The 16539-nt window shown below is 48.9% G+C and overlaps 1 protein-coding gene across 4 annotated transcripts in view; it reads left to right on the forward strand.

Moving 5' to 3' along the window:
* The window catches only part of KCTD19 (potassium channel tetramerization domain containing 19), a 30511-nt gene that overhangs the window by 13551 nt on the left and 421 nt on the right, over positions 1-16539 (forward strand). For 2 of the 4 annotated variants that reach the window (XM_032854222.1, XM_032854220.1), the window contains exons 3-15: positions 3645-3795; positions 4987-5178; positions 6404-6535; positions 8304-8514; positions 9699-9859; positions 11168-11271; positions 11759-11901; positions 12105-12188; positions 12455-12569; positions 12983-13607; positions 14857-15048; positions 15226-15380; positions 15710-15811. In XM_032854222.1, coding sequence (XP_032710113.1) covers positions 3645-3795; positions 4987-5178; positions 6404-6535; positions 8304-8514; positions 9699-9859; positions 11168-11271; positions 11759-11901; positions 12105-12188; positions 12455-12569; positions 12983-13607; positions 14857-15048; positions 15226-15380; positions 15710-15811 — 2367 coding nt within the window. The remainder of the gene's footprint in view (positions 1-3644; positions 3796-4986; positions 5179-6403; positions 6536-8303; positions 8515-9698; positions 9860-11167; positions 11272-11758; positions 11902-12104; positions 12189-12454; positions 12570-12982; positions 13608-14856; positions 15049-15225; positions 15381-15709; positions 15812-16539) is intronic. The other 2 variants (XM_032854223.1, XM_032854224.1) reach the window with 2 other exon arrangements.

A 16539-nucleotide genomic window follows, 5' to 3' on the forward strand; every position in this document is an offset into this window, starting at 1 on the left:
CAAGTTGAGATCATTTGTCTTGTCATCCTGTCTCCCTCTCCTTCTTCATATCCTTGTCCCTCTCCCCGCTAGATCTTCCCTCTGGACTCTAAGTCCCAAGTTGGAATCACTGCATTCCCTACCCTCTGAACTCTCTGGGCTCTGCCCACTGTAATCCTGTGTTGGCTTTTCCTCGGCATCTTTCTCAGTTTTTTTTTGTGAATGCAGTCTCCTAGGCCAGCTCATTTTGAGCTCCCTCGTGTTTCATTTTGCTCTTCTTTCCAGAGGACTCAGTTTTCTCTCTCTCCATTTACATGTATTCTTTCACTTAACACATCAATTCTGAGCATTTACTACATATTAGGTTCTAGACTAGAAGCTGGGGATGCATCAAGCTGGCTGTCTCCCCCACCCCCCATCCAAAGCCTGAAAAGACAGGCCTGAAACCAAGCTAGGGACCCAGAAAGAGAAGTTTGGAGGGGTCTGTGGGAACAAAAGAGAATGACCAATTCTAGCTAGGGGAGGCTCCAGGCTTTTCAGACAGAGAAGGGAGGAGAGTTCTGGGAAGAGGAAATTGCATATACAAAGTTGAGGAGGCATTACAGTGTCTTTGGAGTTTTACAGAGTTTAGAGTCACTGATGATGGGATGCAGACAAAGAATGGTAGGAGATGAAGCTGGAAAGATAGTTTGGGATCTGACCCCTAAGAGGAAGGAAATTAACATTTATATTACTTCCTTTAATCCTTAAACAATACCTTCCAGTTTTCCTATCTCCAGTTTGCCTGTGAGGAGTCTGAGGCTTCTAGAGGTTAAGTAACAGTTGGGAGGCAACTTGTTAAGAGCAATGGTGAAGAGCATGGATCTGGAATTCTGGATTCCATTCCTAGCATCTCCACTTACTTATTTGGGGCACTGAGTACTTGTTCCCTTCTTGGGCCTTGTTTCCCATTGCTAAAAGGGAGTGATAATAGCAAAGCCTACTTGGTCTGTGGGGGAGGTAGGACATTAGGATTCAGTTTAAAAATGCCTGGATGCAGTGTCTGGATGGCTCAGTCAGTAGAATGTGCAACTTTTGTTCCTGAGGTTGTGAGTTCAAACCCCATGTTGGGTGTAGAGATTACTTAAAAATAAAATCTTAAAAAAAAAAAAAAAGTGCCTGGGCAATAAATGTCAGCTCTCAAGTGACCAAGATTCAAAGCCCAGTCTGTCTGAGGCCCTTGTGCTTTTTGTATATATCCTGCTGCCTCTATTGATTGTGAAGGACCTTGCATTCAATGCCAAGGAGAATTTGGATGTCCCATAAGTAGTGGGGAGCACTTAAGTTTTTTAAGATGGAGAGTGGATTGGACTCATTTGCATGCTTGAAAGATCACGGAGAGGGCCTGGGGATGAGAGGACCAGGACTAGGAGAGGGGAAAGAAAGAAGAAGGTGGAACAGAGAGCAGGGCATGGAGTCTTAGGGCTTGCTGGCTGACTGGTGTGACTATCAGTCAAGTCATAGTCCCTGCTTGAAATCCTTCAATGTCTTCTCTTCACCAAGGGAGATATCAAACTCCTCAGGCCAGCTTACTAATAACTTTATGGGTCATAGCATGTGAATAGAGCTCTTACAGAGCTCTTCGCTCTCTGGCTCTTGTTTACTGCTCTAGATTCATCTCCCTCACTCCCTCAACCTCCAAAACTTTTTTCTTGAGATTTTATTTATTTATTTGAGAGAGAGAGAGAGAGAGATTGGGAGAGGTCAGAGGGAGAGTCAAGAAGCCGACTCCCTGCTGAGCAGAGAGTCCAACATGGTGCTTGATCCCAGGACCCCAAGATTATGATCCAAGCTGAAGGCAGACACTTAACTGACTGAGCCACCCAGGCGCCCCAACCTTCATACACCTTAAGGCTACAGTCAAGGCACAGGGGCAGGTGGCCTCAGTATATATCTCTACCTATCATCCTCCCACCTGTCCTGTCCTTCCTGTGCAGTCACTGTTTTCTTTATTCCACTTATAAATACTGCCACATTATAATAATTTATTATTATTATTACCATCATCATCATTATCATCTCATTTTAATTCAGTAATCCTGCTCACCCACTGATGCAGAAACTGTTCCGGTTTCTCCGTTACCTTCCTACACCTCGTTTTTATTTCTCTTTGCCCGAGGCTAACTAACTCCCTTATACAGAAACCCATCTTTCACCAATTTTCCTCCTCAGGGTGGCTGAGACCTTGACATAGAAGCTAAAGTCGTGTGCAATGCTGAGCAAAGGGGGAGAAGAAAGCTTACATTTCCTTCCAACGCTGTGCAAAGAAATTCTGGGGCTCCTGGAGCTCCTGAAACTTCAAAAACGATGCTGGCTTTTAATCTCCGTATATATAAATTGTTGGTTTTCTCATCTTTTCTCAGCTTTCCTCCAAGCTGAGAGTTCCTTGAGTCTAGGCACGGTATCTGTGGTCCTAGTAATACACAAGCATTTCTCAAATAAATGAATGACAGACTCTCTTCTGATGTTTCACACACACCTGTTCCTCCCTCCTGTTACTCAGTGCTCCCAGAACGCACTCCCCACGACCCTGATCTTTTCCAGTCTTCCACAAATCCACCAGTCACCCAAAGTGAGGAAGATTCTCCCATTTCTAGTCCCCTCCTTTTACAGACGCTAAGCTATTACGTGGGTGCAGTGTAGAGCCATGGCCACCAGAGGGCACTTTCAAAGCTTGGGCTTCTATGAGCGGCTTCACAAGCGCCTCACCTGTGTAGTTCAGCTTAGAAGCAGGTTCTCATACTGAGTCTAAGGTGTTTTGTTGATTTTGAGGCTCTTAGAGGAAAGAAAAAGTTGTCATGTGATGCCTTTCAAAAACTACTTTTCTAACTATCTCCAGAAATTTCTTGGGAAAATACTTTTCTAGAGTAGGGACAGGAAAAATGGGATTGCTGTTACGATAATTTGCCCCTTATACAGGACTTTCAAGGGAGAATGGGTCCTTGAGTGATGGGCAGCACCAACCCACCTTCTGCTTTGAGCTTCAGCCCTGCCTACCTAGTGTGCTCCAGATTATGTACCCAACCCTGGTCACCTGCTCCTTCAAGTGGAGAAGCTCTGGATGTGGAAGACTGCTTGAGCAAGTCACAAATCCTTTACCCTCAATTGCTTCATCAGTAAAATGGGAATGCAGACATTTACCACATCTGTCTCAGAGTTGTGTCAGGGTAAATGAGCAAATGTATATGAAAGTGTTCTGAAAACTGTGGTACCCATTGCCATGTTCAATTCCCTGCTAAGCTCACGTTCCAGGATTAGGACGAACACAAACGATAAGCAGATCACAGCAATTATACAAATTGTTGAGTGGAAATGGTAGAAAATCTCCAGTTTTTAATGATTAAATATAAATTACTCTTTAGCTTTATGTAAGATAAATTTCTATTAATCAACATAAAATTATAACCCAAAGGGATTGTTTCAAAAATCAGAAGATGGTCATTGAAATTTTGAATATCAGCATATCATCTTGTAGACTAAATTTTTATACTTTTGTGTGATTGTCTAAATTTATTTCAAAACACTTTACCAAAGTGAGTCACATGCTATTTTTCCTGGTATTTGCCCTAGAACTGATAATTATGCAATTTAGAATTTTCAAGGCAGTAATTTTCTGTATCTCACAGACTCTAGATAATCTGAAGGAAGGGAAACACCACCTGCGTGTACGGCCTGCGGACATACCTGTTGCCGAGAGAGCATCTTTGAACTACTGGCGAACATGGAAGTGTATCAGCAAACCCTCCGAATTTCCTATAAAAAGCCCCGCCTTCACAGGTATACCCCCTGGCTGATTGTTACTGTCGCCCACACCAGCTTCCCTTCTCCTCACCCTAACAGAGTAGCTTCCCCCGGAGAGCAGTCTGATTGCTGAAGTAGTTCTGGACGATCTCTCTTTGATCTTGTACCCCGCACATGTCCTCTCCAAGGGTGCTCACCCACTGGAACTAAATATCCTTTTCCACGTTCATTCCTCTGCATACTGGCTTCATTTGGGCAAGGCTGTAGTGTATTCTGCCCCTCCTTGTAGTCCGAGAACTCCACCAACCATTCAAGTCACCTCTACCACACGAGAAGAGTCCCCAAATGATCACTGTCTGATGGGTGACTTGAGGTATAGATTTGGCCTGAGACACCAATGCAGCCATTCATGATTATTGATGGGTTTCGAGCTTCCAAGAGAGTCAAAAGCATCTGTTTTGTGTCTGTGGCTAACAATGGTTGGTTTGATCAGTTAGAAAAAACCAGATGGGGGGTGCCTGGATGGCTCAGTCGGTTAAGCGTCTGCCTTTAGCTCAGGTCATGATCCAAGGTCCTGGGCTCAAGCCCCACATCAGGCTCCCTGCTCAGCAGAGAGCCTGCTTCTCCCCCCGCCGCCCATGCCTGCTGCTCTGCCTCCTTGTGCACTCTCTATCTCTCTGTCAAATAAATAAATATAACCTTTAAAATAAAAAAGAAAAAAACAGGTAAGTACAAGTATGAATTTAATGACTTTGAGTCTATAAGCCAAACTGCTACAACATGTCCTACTGCCTTTCATTGTAGATAAACTAGATTTCTGTGTCCTTCTTTCCACCATACTTCTTTTTTTTTTTTAATTTTTATTTATTTATTTGACAGAGAGAGATCACAGGTAGGCAGAGAGGCAGGCAGAGAGAGAGGAAGGGCGGGGGGAAGCAGGCTCCCTGCTGAGCAGAGAGCCCGATGCGGGACTCGATCCCAGGACCCTGAGATCATGACCTGAGCCGAAGGCAGCGGCTTAACCCACTGAGCCACCCAGGCGCCCCTTCCCACCATACTTCTGCATTTGGTGTTAAGGTTACATCTGGAGAGAGGGGGATGGGGAAAGGAGGCACCTGGCAGGGACCATCTCTGGGTTGATCTCCCCAGCTTTCTCCAGGACACTGGGATAAGTGAGAACCCTGGCCTCTGAGAGGTGGTGATGCCACTCTGAACATTCTTTTCCAGGCCTACATGATAAGGCACCTTTGGGACTCATGGACACACCACTGTTAGACACGGAAGAGGAAGTACATTACTGTTTTCTGCCCCTAGACCTCGTGGCCAAGTACCCAAGCCTGGTGACTGAAGACAATCTGCTGTGGCTGGCCGAGACTGTGGCCTTAATCGAGTGCGAGTGCAGCGAGTTCCGCTTCATTGGTGATTGCTCTATCCTGGGAAAGGGGGGGCTGGTAGATCCTATCCACCTCTCCCCATCCCACATCCCATGGAGGCTCAGCTTGGTGCTTAGAGCCTCAGGAGCTTCCTTGGGCTGAGGTCATGGAGGCATGACAGAGCCTTCTGGAAGGCAAGCAGATTCCCAGCATTAGACTCCCACAAACCTCAGAGCTATTCTGTTCATTTGGGGATGGCCTGGATATAAAGGAGCACAGGGGGGTGCCTGCAGTTATGAGGGGCCACAGGAGTTGGTGTGAAGGGCAAGGCCCTGAGCTGGGATCAAAAGTCAGCTACTCTTTAGTTTGCCTTTATGTGTCTACCTGGGTGGGTTCCCAGCCTCAGTTCCTCTCACCATAAAATGAGGAGATATGGTTTCCTATTCCTATTCCTTTGTTTCAAAGAATGGTCCCTACCTGCTCTTATATCCACTAAATCCAGAACAAAAGAGAAGGAGAGCATATGGTGAAAGGTTCCTCAAAATCATTGTAAAATTGTCTGCTTGAGCTAGTGGCCTAAGAAGGGAGATCTTCAACCCTGGACGGAGAGAACCTCCTTCCCCCCGCCACCCCGGGATGCGCTGTGGTCAGGTGTGAACTGAGTGAGCTCTTTATTCCAAGATGCTGTTGCCGCCTAAATGAATAGGACAGGAAACACCCAAATTGTACTGGGGCCCAAATTCCTGGAACCCCAGCCACTCCTTGTCGTCACCTCGAAAGTTGTCTTGATGCGCTTCTGAATCTCCAAGTTGATTCACACAGGACGTTAGCGTTGACTCCATCTCGGCCTCCCACACTGCAGTCCAGGCAGGGACAAATTACAAGTGCCACCTGCCCGCCCAGCTCAGCTGGGTCCTTCCTCTGTAAGCGGCAAGACAACTCCCTCTTTTGGAATGACCTGCTCTTGGGTCAAGACTCACAGGGTAAGTCTCACCACCAGTAAGTTCACCAGGAAGTCTTGGCCTGAAAGCCCCAGGCCAGAGCAAGGGAGGCCACCCCTATGGACTCAAACACAGGAAAACAATGTAACTTGAGGTCTTTCACTTTGAAACCACAGACTTGAAGCTAATCTAACCAAATATGTTTAGAAATTATTTCAGAACAAGGAGAGCCTACGACATGTTGCAGAACCACAAACCTGCCAAAATCCGGACCTGCAGCTGAATCAAAGATAACCGCCTTAACCATTTTGTTTCCCTTCGCTTTTCAAGTGAATTTTCTACGCTCACAGAAGATTTTACTACCAGATAATTTCTCCAACACGGATGTGTTAGAAGCAGAAGTGGAGATTCTGGAAATCCCCGAGCTCACTGAGGCTGTAAGGTTATACCGGATGAACATGGGTATGTCACCAGGGGGACCTTGCCCTCCCCTTGACATTCTGGGGCAGTCCAGGCTCGAGCTGGAAAAGCCAAGATCAAACGTCTCCCCTCCCACCCACAACCACTGTGGGCTTTGGCTCAGCCCAGCCTGGGTGGGGAAACCAGGCCCGAATGTCCTAGGGAGGGAGGTTGGGCCCAAGTGCAAGCTTCCTGGGGGTACAGTGGGTGTGCCCTGCTTGTGGAAGTGGTGAGCACCTGGAAACTTGAAGCACCTGACAGCCACTGCCGTCCTTCCTCCTTCAGGCACAGCTGGAGGGCATGGGAGTCTCTCGGGCACTTTCTCCACTAGTGCTTCAGTTATCCCACCCACCCCCGGATTCCCTTGTTTCCCTCCTTTACCACCTCTGGCTGCTGTGCCTGTCTGCCTGCTTCTGACACTTCCTGACCAGGTCTAAAGCAGGCTTTCATGCTCCCAGCCTGTCTCATTCTAGTTTCTTCCTCGCGTGTTTTATTTGCCTTTCATCATCCCATCTCCCAAATCCCGTACGTCCATGAAAGCTACTGTGCATGTTGCAGGGAACCAGCTACCCCGGTGTGGCCTCAGCTGGCGTGCTGAGAGTGTAGAGAACTGTCTTGCCCAGGTGGAATCTGGCCTGTGCATCACTAGACATTTACTCACGGGAATAAGGTCTTTCCCTGTGCTTAGGCCCAGCTCTCCCAGCCTCATCCCAGGCAAAATGGGAGTTCTACCCAATCTGCAAGTAGTGGCATCCTGCAGTAAGTCTCAGGAGCCTGTTCTAGGGTCTTGCAGTCCTCTCAAGGGGGGTGAGTTCAAATCCCTCCTTTAGGGGCTCCTATTTCTCAGAGGATGTGGGCCAGTGAGAGATGAGCTGTAGGGGTGCCTGCTCCCCCAGAGCCATGAGAAGTTGGAGGGAAAGCATGTTTCAGTCAGGCTCTGTAAACCATGCAGCAGCCCTCAAAGATAAAGCATAGTTTTCACCTTTTATTAAGCACATAACTAAAGGAAACAGCTCCAGTAGCCTTGGAGGGGGGGCCAAGCTGCCCTTAAATCCCAGCTCTGCCCCACCTAGCTTTGTGGTTTGGGGCAAGTTATTTAATTAGCCTCTCAGGATAGCTTCCTCATCTGTGATACAAGGATGGCATGACCCTTCCTGGAGGGCTGCTCAGAGGGTTGGAAATGATCCGTGAAAATCACCCAGCAGCTTGCCTGCTGGCCCACTGTTGCCACTGGGATAGGATCCTACAGATTGTGCACTGGGCCCACTGCAGTAGAGCAAGGGCCTGCCCATGAGCCAGCAACCCATACCCAGTCTGAAACTAGCACCACATGGTGTGTCTCTGGGGAAAATCCTTCCCAGGAGTGATAGGGGCTGTGATGCCCGGCAGGTTCTGTGCTATGGTTGTCGACCCTTCCCACAGATTAGATAACTTGTCAGAGCAGAGCTTAGAACTAAAGGAGATTCCTGAAGAGGCTGGGGCCAAACGGCTGCTCTACTGAAATTTCTGAAAATCAAGTGTTAATGATACAGCAAACTAATCCCCGCCAACCGCTACCTCCCTACAAATAACTTTGACCTCTAACCCCAACTAAGTATTCACAAAATTATATTGATTTTAAGAGGATCCGGATTTGGCTGTGCAAGGAAATAAGCTCCCTCTAAGCTTCTTTGGTACTAATTCAAGGCAGCAGTAGGAAGCAAGACCCAAAGCTTCTAATAGAGATACGACCATGAGGGGTCTAGGAGTCACCCCATTCTCACCGGCACAGGTGGCTGTTCCCGGACCTCTTGTCCTCCCCCAAGCCCTGGGAAGGGGGGCCGTGCAGCAGGCCAGGAGTCTGTGAAGCCGTTGTACATGATGGCGCTGGGTCTGCTTGTCAAGTACCCAGACTCCGCACTGGGACAGCTCCGCATCGAGAGCACGCTGGACGGCAGTAGACTGTACATCACGGGGAACGGGGTCCTCTTTCAGCATGTCAAGTAAGGCCCTCCTCAGAGAGCAGCTTGGTTCCACTCAGGCTGGTCTTTGCTTTTCCTCAGGAACCAAACTGGGGCCCTGTCTATGAGCCAGAGGGAAGTCGTGTCCTTGGAGGCAAACCCATCATTTTAGCTACACCCACCACCACCACTAAACCTAGGCCTTAAAGGAGAGGACTGGTGCTAAGTAGAAGGGTTCCCAGGATTCAAAGTCTTCAGACAGTTTCATACTTCTGTTTTCTGCAATCCATTGCTGTTTTTAGCCCTGTTCTAGGTCTGAGGTGACCAGGCCACGGTCACAACCCTCAGGGTGCTAGATAATTCCTCCGCCATGCAGACCTTTCTACGAAGGTCCTCCCCATGCCCCTCAACCTTTGGGAGGCTTGGTGGAGACACAGAAAGGCCAGAACTGGGGGTGAGCTCCAGAAGCAAAGCCAGACAGGCTTTCTGAAAGAGGCAATACCTGGCCTTTGGCTTGGGGGATAAGCTCTTGAATGTCCCCATTAGAGCAGGAGCATGGATTCTAATCCTGTTTTATAGAAAGGCAAATTGATGTTCAGAGTGAAGCAGTTCTCTTAGGGTCACAAAACATGGATACCACACCTAAACATAGAACTGGGTTTTCCTGAGCCCCTAGGAAGGTCAGCCAGTCCTTTGCATTTTGGGCCTTTGTGGCCCGCACCATCCATCTCTCCCAGAGATGTCCCATCCCCGATGTCACAGAGGGTAAAGACAAGTGACTTTGGAGGCAGGGGGTTGATGTTCAGATCCCCAGCCTCTTTCCTAGGCACACAGGGTATCAGTAATCTCCTAAGACCATGGCAGGTCTTAGGGATACTTATGGGGGTATGACATGGGCAGATACTTATGGGGGTAGGATGGGAGTGGCTGGGCCCTGGCCTGGCTTCTGGAACCTTAGGCATAGCCTAGAAGCTTACAGTTAGTTGATTTAGAGGGCTTTGCTAAAGTAGGTCAGACTCAGCTCCAACATGGTGAGCCTTGTGTGTCCAAGTTCGTTCTCCCACAAGACATCACCACATTTCTGGTTAAAGCAGGAAATGACATAGTGGGCACAGGTTTGAGGCAGTGGTAGGGGCAAGGCATTCTAGAGTGAAAAGTTGGTAGGCTAGACTCCCTTGGAGTGTCCTGTGCTGAGGTTCTCTTTAACAGGCCTTTCTTCTGGGCAGGAACTGGCTGGGGACTTGTCGGCTTCCCCTGACTGAAACTATTTCTGAGGTGTACGAGCTCTGTGCCTTCCTGGACAAGAGGGACATCACCTATGAGCCAATGAAAGTGGCCCTGAAGACTCATCTGGAGCCGAGGACTCTGACACCTGTGGATGTGCTCAGTAAATGAGAAATCTTCTTTATTTGAATTTAGCATCAGAGGAGGGCTTGGGCATTATAAAGGAAAGTCAAGGCTGGCCAGACCCAGGAACTATAGATGGAAGAGGAGAGGAAAGCCAACATTTGTAGGTTTTCCTAGAGGGAAACTTTCATATTAAGGTACCCCTCCCTCACCTCAAGCCCAGGAGTAGTCTTGAGTAGTATACACTGGGCCTGACCTCAGTATGGGGTTGCATGGGTCTCCAAGGGTATGACTGCTCTGGCTCTGAGAGCTGACATGCTGTGCTCATTTGATCCTCATAGCCATCCAGGGAGGGACAATCTCTGGGTCCATTTAACAGAGAAGCAGAGGCTCGGGGAGGTGACTTGCTCAAATTACACAGTGGGATAGTGATGGAGCTAGAGTTTGACTCTGAGTCCAAAACTAATGCTGTTTTCACCAGCTGCCCTATAATCTCTAATAAACAAACTATTAACAACAAGTTCTTAGATCAAGTTTCTACTGTATTTCTATCAATCAGCAATAATCAAATTTATTCAGCACCTACCATATACCAGGAAAGAAGTAGATACTTAGAGTATAGAAGTGAGCAAAATGGACCTAGTCCTTATCATGGAGTTCACAATCTAATGATATACCTCTTACCTTTTGATTGTATAGCCTAGGTATATGCCCTTTACTCCTTAACAGAGCTCATTGGAAACTGGTTCCCAAACATCAGAACAAAGCCTAAGTCTGACCTCCCCCAGGAAAAGGGTCATGGGTTCATCTTCTCAAAATAAAGCCCCGTTCTCCAGACAAGCCTAGAGGCTTGGTCTCTTTAGCAGTGAAGTGATTTGATGAGAGCTGGCAAAGTGACATTTGCCAAACCATAAGCACGAACATACAGAGGGACTCCTCACCACATGAAGAGTCATACACCCAGGACACACCAGCCAGAAACCAGAGGCAGTTGGCAATGTAGGTGGACAGAAACATCAGTGCAGCTTTCCTGAGAGAGGTGGGTCAGGGAAGAGCAGCAGTGTCCCTGGGATTGAGATTTTAGAGGGTTCTCCCTTCCTACCCCGAGTTACCAGCTGACCCTCCAAGCTGCCATTCCAAACCCATCTCACCACCCAGGAAAGTGAGCTGGTGAGCTGCAGGGAAGGCCTGAGAGAAGGTTGGTTTCAGGGATTCCTGCTGCTTCTCAGAGGAGGCAACACAACATGACTAATGAAGATATTGAGTCTTAACCTGCATTATTAACCAAAATATCCCACTAATTTCCCTTCTGGTCACGTGACATGTTCCTTTTCACTGGTTTCTTCAGATGAGGAGTGGACGGCAGAAATTACTGTGTATTCCCCCCAACAGATCATCAAAGTTTATGTTGGAAGCCACTGGTATGCAACCACCCTGCAGACCTTGCTGAAGGTATGCCGGCCCCAGGCTGCCCTCCTTCCCTTTCGGCTTCTGTGACTGAGCAGCTATAGAAGCTTGTCACCTGACCCTCACATAGCCCCTAGCCTCTGCTTAGAATAAGACCTTCCCCCTGCTCCATGGCCCAAAGTGCTCTTACTGTATGAGCAGCACACTAGGAAGGTCCTCAAGAGTTTGGGTTAGGAGGAGACCAGTCTGAGGGGTCTGGACCAAGGAAGACACAGGTTGGGGTTACGAATGCCTTGAGAGGGTGGTCTAGTCTATAAGCCAGCAAAACTTCAAGCAGGGATGTTCTTGTCCCTGGACGCTCTGCTCCCCACTGTGGCTCCCTGTGGCCAACAAGACGGGGAGATGGAAATCCCAAAGCCTCTGTTCTAGAATGGTTGAGAAAACAAAGTAAGAGAAGACTGACCTGGCTCTTACTAAAGACCCAGCCTTTTAACTAACAGACTAACAGAGTCTGGTGTACAACCCCTTGCAGTATCCAGAACTTCTATCCAACCCGCAAAGAGTGTGCTGGATCACTTATGGGCAGACCCTGCTGGTCCACGGGGATGGCCAAATGTTCCGACACGTTCTCAACTTCCTGAGACTTGGAAAACTGTTTTTGCCATCTGAATTCAAGTAAGTGACAAATGGAAGGAAATCGTGATGAAACCCCTTCCTTCTGCAATGAAAAGATCTTGAGTTTGTAGCCTTTGGGAAGGAGGTTGTATTATTTACAATATGTATGTAAACTGCTGTTCAAGGCAGCAGCTCCGAAGGCTATGCCTCCAACCACACTCCCACTGCAGCTGCCCAGGCTGACGACATCTTGTCATCCGCAGGGAGTGGCCCCTATTCTGCCAGGAGGTAGAGGAATACCACATCCCATCCCTCTCAGAAGCTCTTGCCCAATGTGAGGCATACAAGTAAGGAAACTTTGATCTAGGCACCATGTTCTACAGTTTGGACCTTTATAGTCCTCTTAAGATTCCTGTCTTCAGTCCCACCTCCCCGTTCTCCTTGGGGCTAAGGGGGTGGAAGAGGCCCAGGATTGGCTAATGACCTAAGTGAAACCTTTTAAGAACCCTTCTCCACCACTGTTTAGAGTTAACTAGCCAAAGGGCAGACCTGACCAACTGGTCAATGAATTAGTAGAAGCTTCTGCTCACTGACTCCCTCTTGGAGTCTGCAGGTCATGGACCCAGGAGAAAGAATCTGAAAATGAAGAAGCTTTTCCCATCAGGAGGCTGCATGTGGTGACAGAAGGGCCAGGGTCACTGGTGGAGTTCAGTAGAGATGCCAAGGAAGTAAGCCCCGGCCTTCTTTGGTTTGTTGTTGTCCTGAGAGTGCTATCACAGGGTTCAGGGGTAGGCTTGCTACTGAGGGGCATGGCAGAATTAAAGAGCAGGGCCCACATGGATCCCTAGCATGATAACTATGTCCAAACATTGAAGGAAGCACAGGGAAGTGTTGGCCACTTGTGGCCTAGGATGCTGATGGTATGTCCCTTTGGAATATGAGAGACCCCTGGGCTGCTATCACCCCTGGGCTGCTATCACCCCCGCTCAGGCTGAGCAAAGATCAAATGGCTGGCCTATGTGGAGGATAGGATTGATCTGGGTGAGCAAGTGAGGTCTTGGAGGCCCAGATTATTCTTCTCAGGTGAAGCTTCAATGTGGAAGCACAACATTCCCAGAACTGCTGTGTCCTCCTTCCCCAGACCACAGCCTGCATGCCCGTGGACTTCCAAGACTGCAATGACAGGATTCCATGGAACAAGGCCAAGGGGACCCTGGCCAGATCCAGCCAGATGGAGGAGTCTGAGCAGTACTCCCGGACCATCCAGGTGTCCCTGTGCCGAGGTGCCAAGAGGGCGGGCAATCCTAGCACATACTCCCAGTGTCCTGGCCTATGTGCCAACCCCAGATACTGGGGGGCCCACCCTGAGAGTCCTCCCAAGAAGAAATGCACCACAGTCAACCTCACACAGAAATCTGAAACCAAAGACCCTCCTGTCACCCCCATGCAAAAACTCATTTCCCTGGTGAGGGAATGGGACATGGTCAATTGCAAACAGTGGGAATTCCAGCCACTGCCAGTCGCCCGGAGCAGCTCCATGGAGGAGGCTACCCTGCAGCTCCCTTCAGGAAGTGAGGCTCCTTCCCAGCCCAGCACCTCAGCTTCCTGGAAAGGCCATTCCACAGGCTCAGAGAAGGACCTGGGCCCACTGGCAGGGGCTGGAGCTGGAGCCAAAGACAAGGGGCCAGAGCCAACCTTTAAGCCGTACTTCCCTGTGAAAAGAGCTGTTACGCTAAAGGACTGGGGCAAGAAGCCAAGAGAGAAAGGTGAGTCCTGTCCCATCACTGACCTAAGTCTCATTTAACCACAGAGAGGGCAAACCTTGGCCAAGATCATAGAGTGAATTAGTGACAAAGGGGGACTAGAACACTCTATTCACTGACACCAGCTCTGCCAAGCAGCAGAGATGACCAGCACACTGGCATGCCTTGTGGGGCTAAGAGCCTGCATGAAGCATATGGGAAGAGGGTGTCTGTGAAATAACAGGAGCACAAAGAAGGCTGGGGGTTGGGGAGTGAGCAGGGGAAGGAAGGAAAAGTCTTGGGTGCTTGTGGAAACACAGGTCTTTTGTCTAGCTCTGGAGGCCAGGTTTCATGTAGGGAAGTGACCGGAAATAGGACTGAAGATGTAATTGAGCAGGACAGGTCTTGTGGGCCAAGTTCAGGACCTGGTACTTTATTCTGATTCTATGGGGTGTGGGCAGCCACTGAAGAATTTTAAACAAGGGAGCAAGTAGTCACGTGTGCATTCAGAGAGTTTGCTCCAGGAGTAGAGGAAATGTAGCAGCAGAAGCAGGAGTGTTAGAAGTGTAAGGTCATTCTAGATCAAACAGTCTAGGCAGTTGGGGGAGGAAGTAGGGAAGGATCCAGCAAGAGAGAGGCCAGGTTTCTGGCTTGTGTGACTGCAGGAGGGTGGGTGATGACTAAGGCGGAATGGACAGGAGAAGGAGCTGAAGAGAGGCACGTTATATGTGGTGGAGCAGTGTGGAGACAACCTAGGGGAGTATGCTGAGAACTGCCATGTTGGGCTGTTTCCTCTGCTCCCTCAAAGTCTTTCTACAGTATTCTGTTGCCTTCCCTTTTAAAGGCTTAGGGCCCTCCTTCGAGGCACCTCCTTGGGCCCTGCCTGTGAGGCCTGAGTTGGTCTGTCAAACATACTCTTCAGAGTGGACATGTATCAAAAGCTCCTCTCATTTTACAGTTTTCCAACAATTTCCAGTCCCCCAGGTAGGGTATTACCAACTCTAGTTAATACTTGCCTTAGTTCAAGAGGAATTCGGAGAGTTCCTTGGAGTTCTGAAATGTAGGGTTGGGCTTGTAAAGCTTCTACAACAATGGAGAGAGGAAGGCCAGGACAGGCCCCTACCAGCAGAGGGTGCTACTTCTGAGAAGCTGGAGGCAGAAGCTGCTAGAAGGCTGGGGTGACTGACTGTGCTGGTCTGACACCAGAGAACCCTTCCCTGCTTGGTCCCCAAAGTGGCTTAAGAAGGACCCCCATCCCATGTTGTTTTCACAGAAAGCCCTGGCCCTGAGCAGCCTCTGCTTGAGGCCAGTGAGGTGGATAATGCAGGGGTCATCCTCAAAGTGACCCATCCCCCCGTGGTGGGCAGCGATGGCTCCTGCATGTTCTTTGAGGACAGCATCATCTACACCACACAGATGGACAACCTCAGGCATACACCAACTACATCCAGCCCTCAGCCCAGAGGTGAGAGATTGAAGCCATACCTGGCCCTGTGCTTCCTTGTGGAGATGCCTGAGCCCCTACCCGGGGTACTTCAGGAAAAGTCTCCCTCAGGAGCCCTATGCATCTCCCCTTCCTCCAGGTGGGCTCTAAGGCCTTAGCTGCAGGCAAGTGTGGCCATATCCACTCTCTCTTCCACAGAGGTGACTTTCCTGAGTTTCTCTCTGTCCTGGGAAGAGATGTTTTATGCACAAAAATGTCATCGCTTCCTGACTGACATCATCCTGGATTCCATCAGGCAAAAGGACCCCAAGGCCATGACAGCCAAGGTGGTCTCCCTGACCAACCGGCTGTGGGTATGTTTGCCAGGCCCCAGACCTTGTTTCTTCTCCACCTGTCTGGTCCCCCTTTCCCCACAGTAAGTGGTGCCAGGCAAAGGGAAGCAAGTCAAGGGGAATAGGTCAGGGGCACAAGGGGGGCAAGAAGCACACAAACAGGAAGACAGGGCAGTGTCATCTGAACCAAGCCTTGACCAAGAGGAGTTTGGCATGACAGTGGCCCCTGATCCCTGTAGCTCCTACAGACCAAGGCAAGCCCTGTTCTGCATCCCACTCTGACAGGCAGGGAGCAAATGTGTGTCAGGCAGCTGCTTCCAGCCCTGCCTGACCAGGGGCTCTTCTGGCAGACCCTGCACATCAGCCCCAAGCAGTTTGTGGTGGACTTGCTGGCCATCACCGGCTTCAAGGATGACCGGCACACCCAGGAACGCCTGTACAGCTGGGTGGAGGTGAGGGCCACCTGTACCCCACTGGGAATGCTGACCCTGTGGACACCTCAAATGGACACTGTCTTGCTGCTTGAGGGCCAAGCGAGCAGTGCCCAGAAGGCATGGCAGGCAGCTAACCTCTGGTCCCCAGTCCCAAGGAGGGAGAAACAGTGGCTGAAATTAACCAGCCCAGAGTGATCAAAAAGCAGTATGCGGGCCACTGGTTTTTGTAGATTTCCTCCAATGATACCAATTTTGCCTTCATTACTAATACCCTGCCCATGCTTGGGAAGCACATCACATGAGCCCAAGTTTTGGGGGTGCTGAAGCCAGAAAAACTAGTAGGAGTCAGACCTTTTTGATGGGTGATACCAATTTCACCTTCACTTTCGTACATTCCTTTCATGTATAAGCTGCTTTTAAAAGCATTCTTTACCAAAAAAATGTTCAATAAGGTGAAAGGAATGACCCAGGTTTGACCCAGGTTTTTTTGTTTTTGTTTTTTTTATTCCTTAAAATAATTTTAGAGTTTTAAGTTTTTAACATTGTAGGTGAAAAAGATTCAGCTTATTTCTCCTTAATTTGTTATTTCTGCAGTCAAGTACATTATTATAATACTTTTCACCCTAAACACACTGGTTCCCAGTTACTATTAGGCCTCTGGCTGGTCTATTGATTAGAATGGTGAAGTCAGCATCTACAGCTAGAAAATGGAAAACCAGTGGCCCGAAACATACATTTTTGACCCT

Source organism: Lontra canadensis, unplaced genomic scaffold, assembly GCF_010015895.1.
Source record: "Lontra canadensis isolate GAN:19392208 unplaced genomic scaffold, GSC_riverotter_1.0 scaffold8, whole genome shotgun sequence".
In the NCBI taxonomy this organism is placed as follows: domain Eukaryota; kingdom Metazoa; phylum Chordata; class Mammalia; order Carnivora; family Mustelidae; genus Lontra; species Lontra canadensis.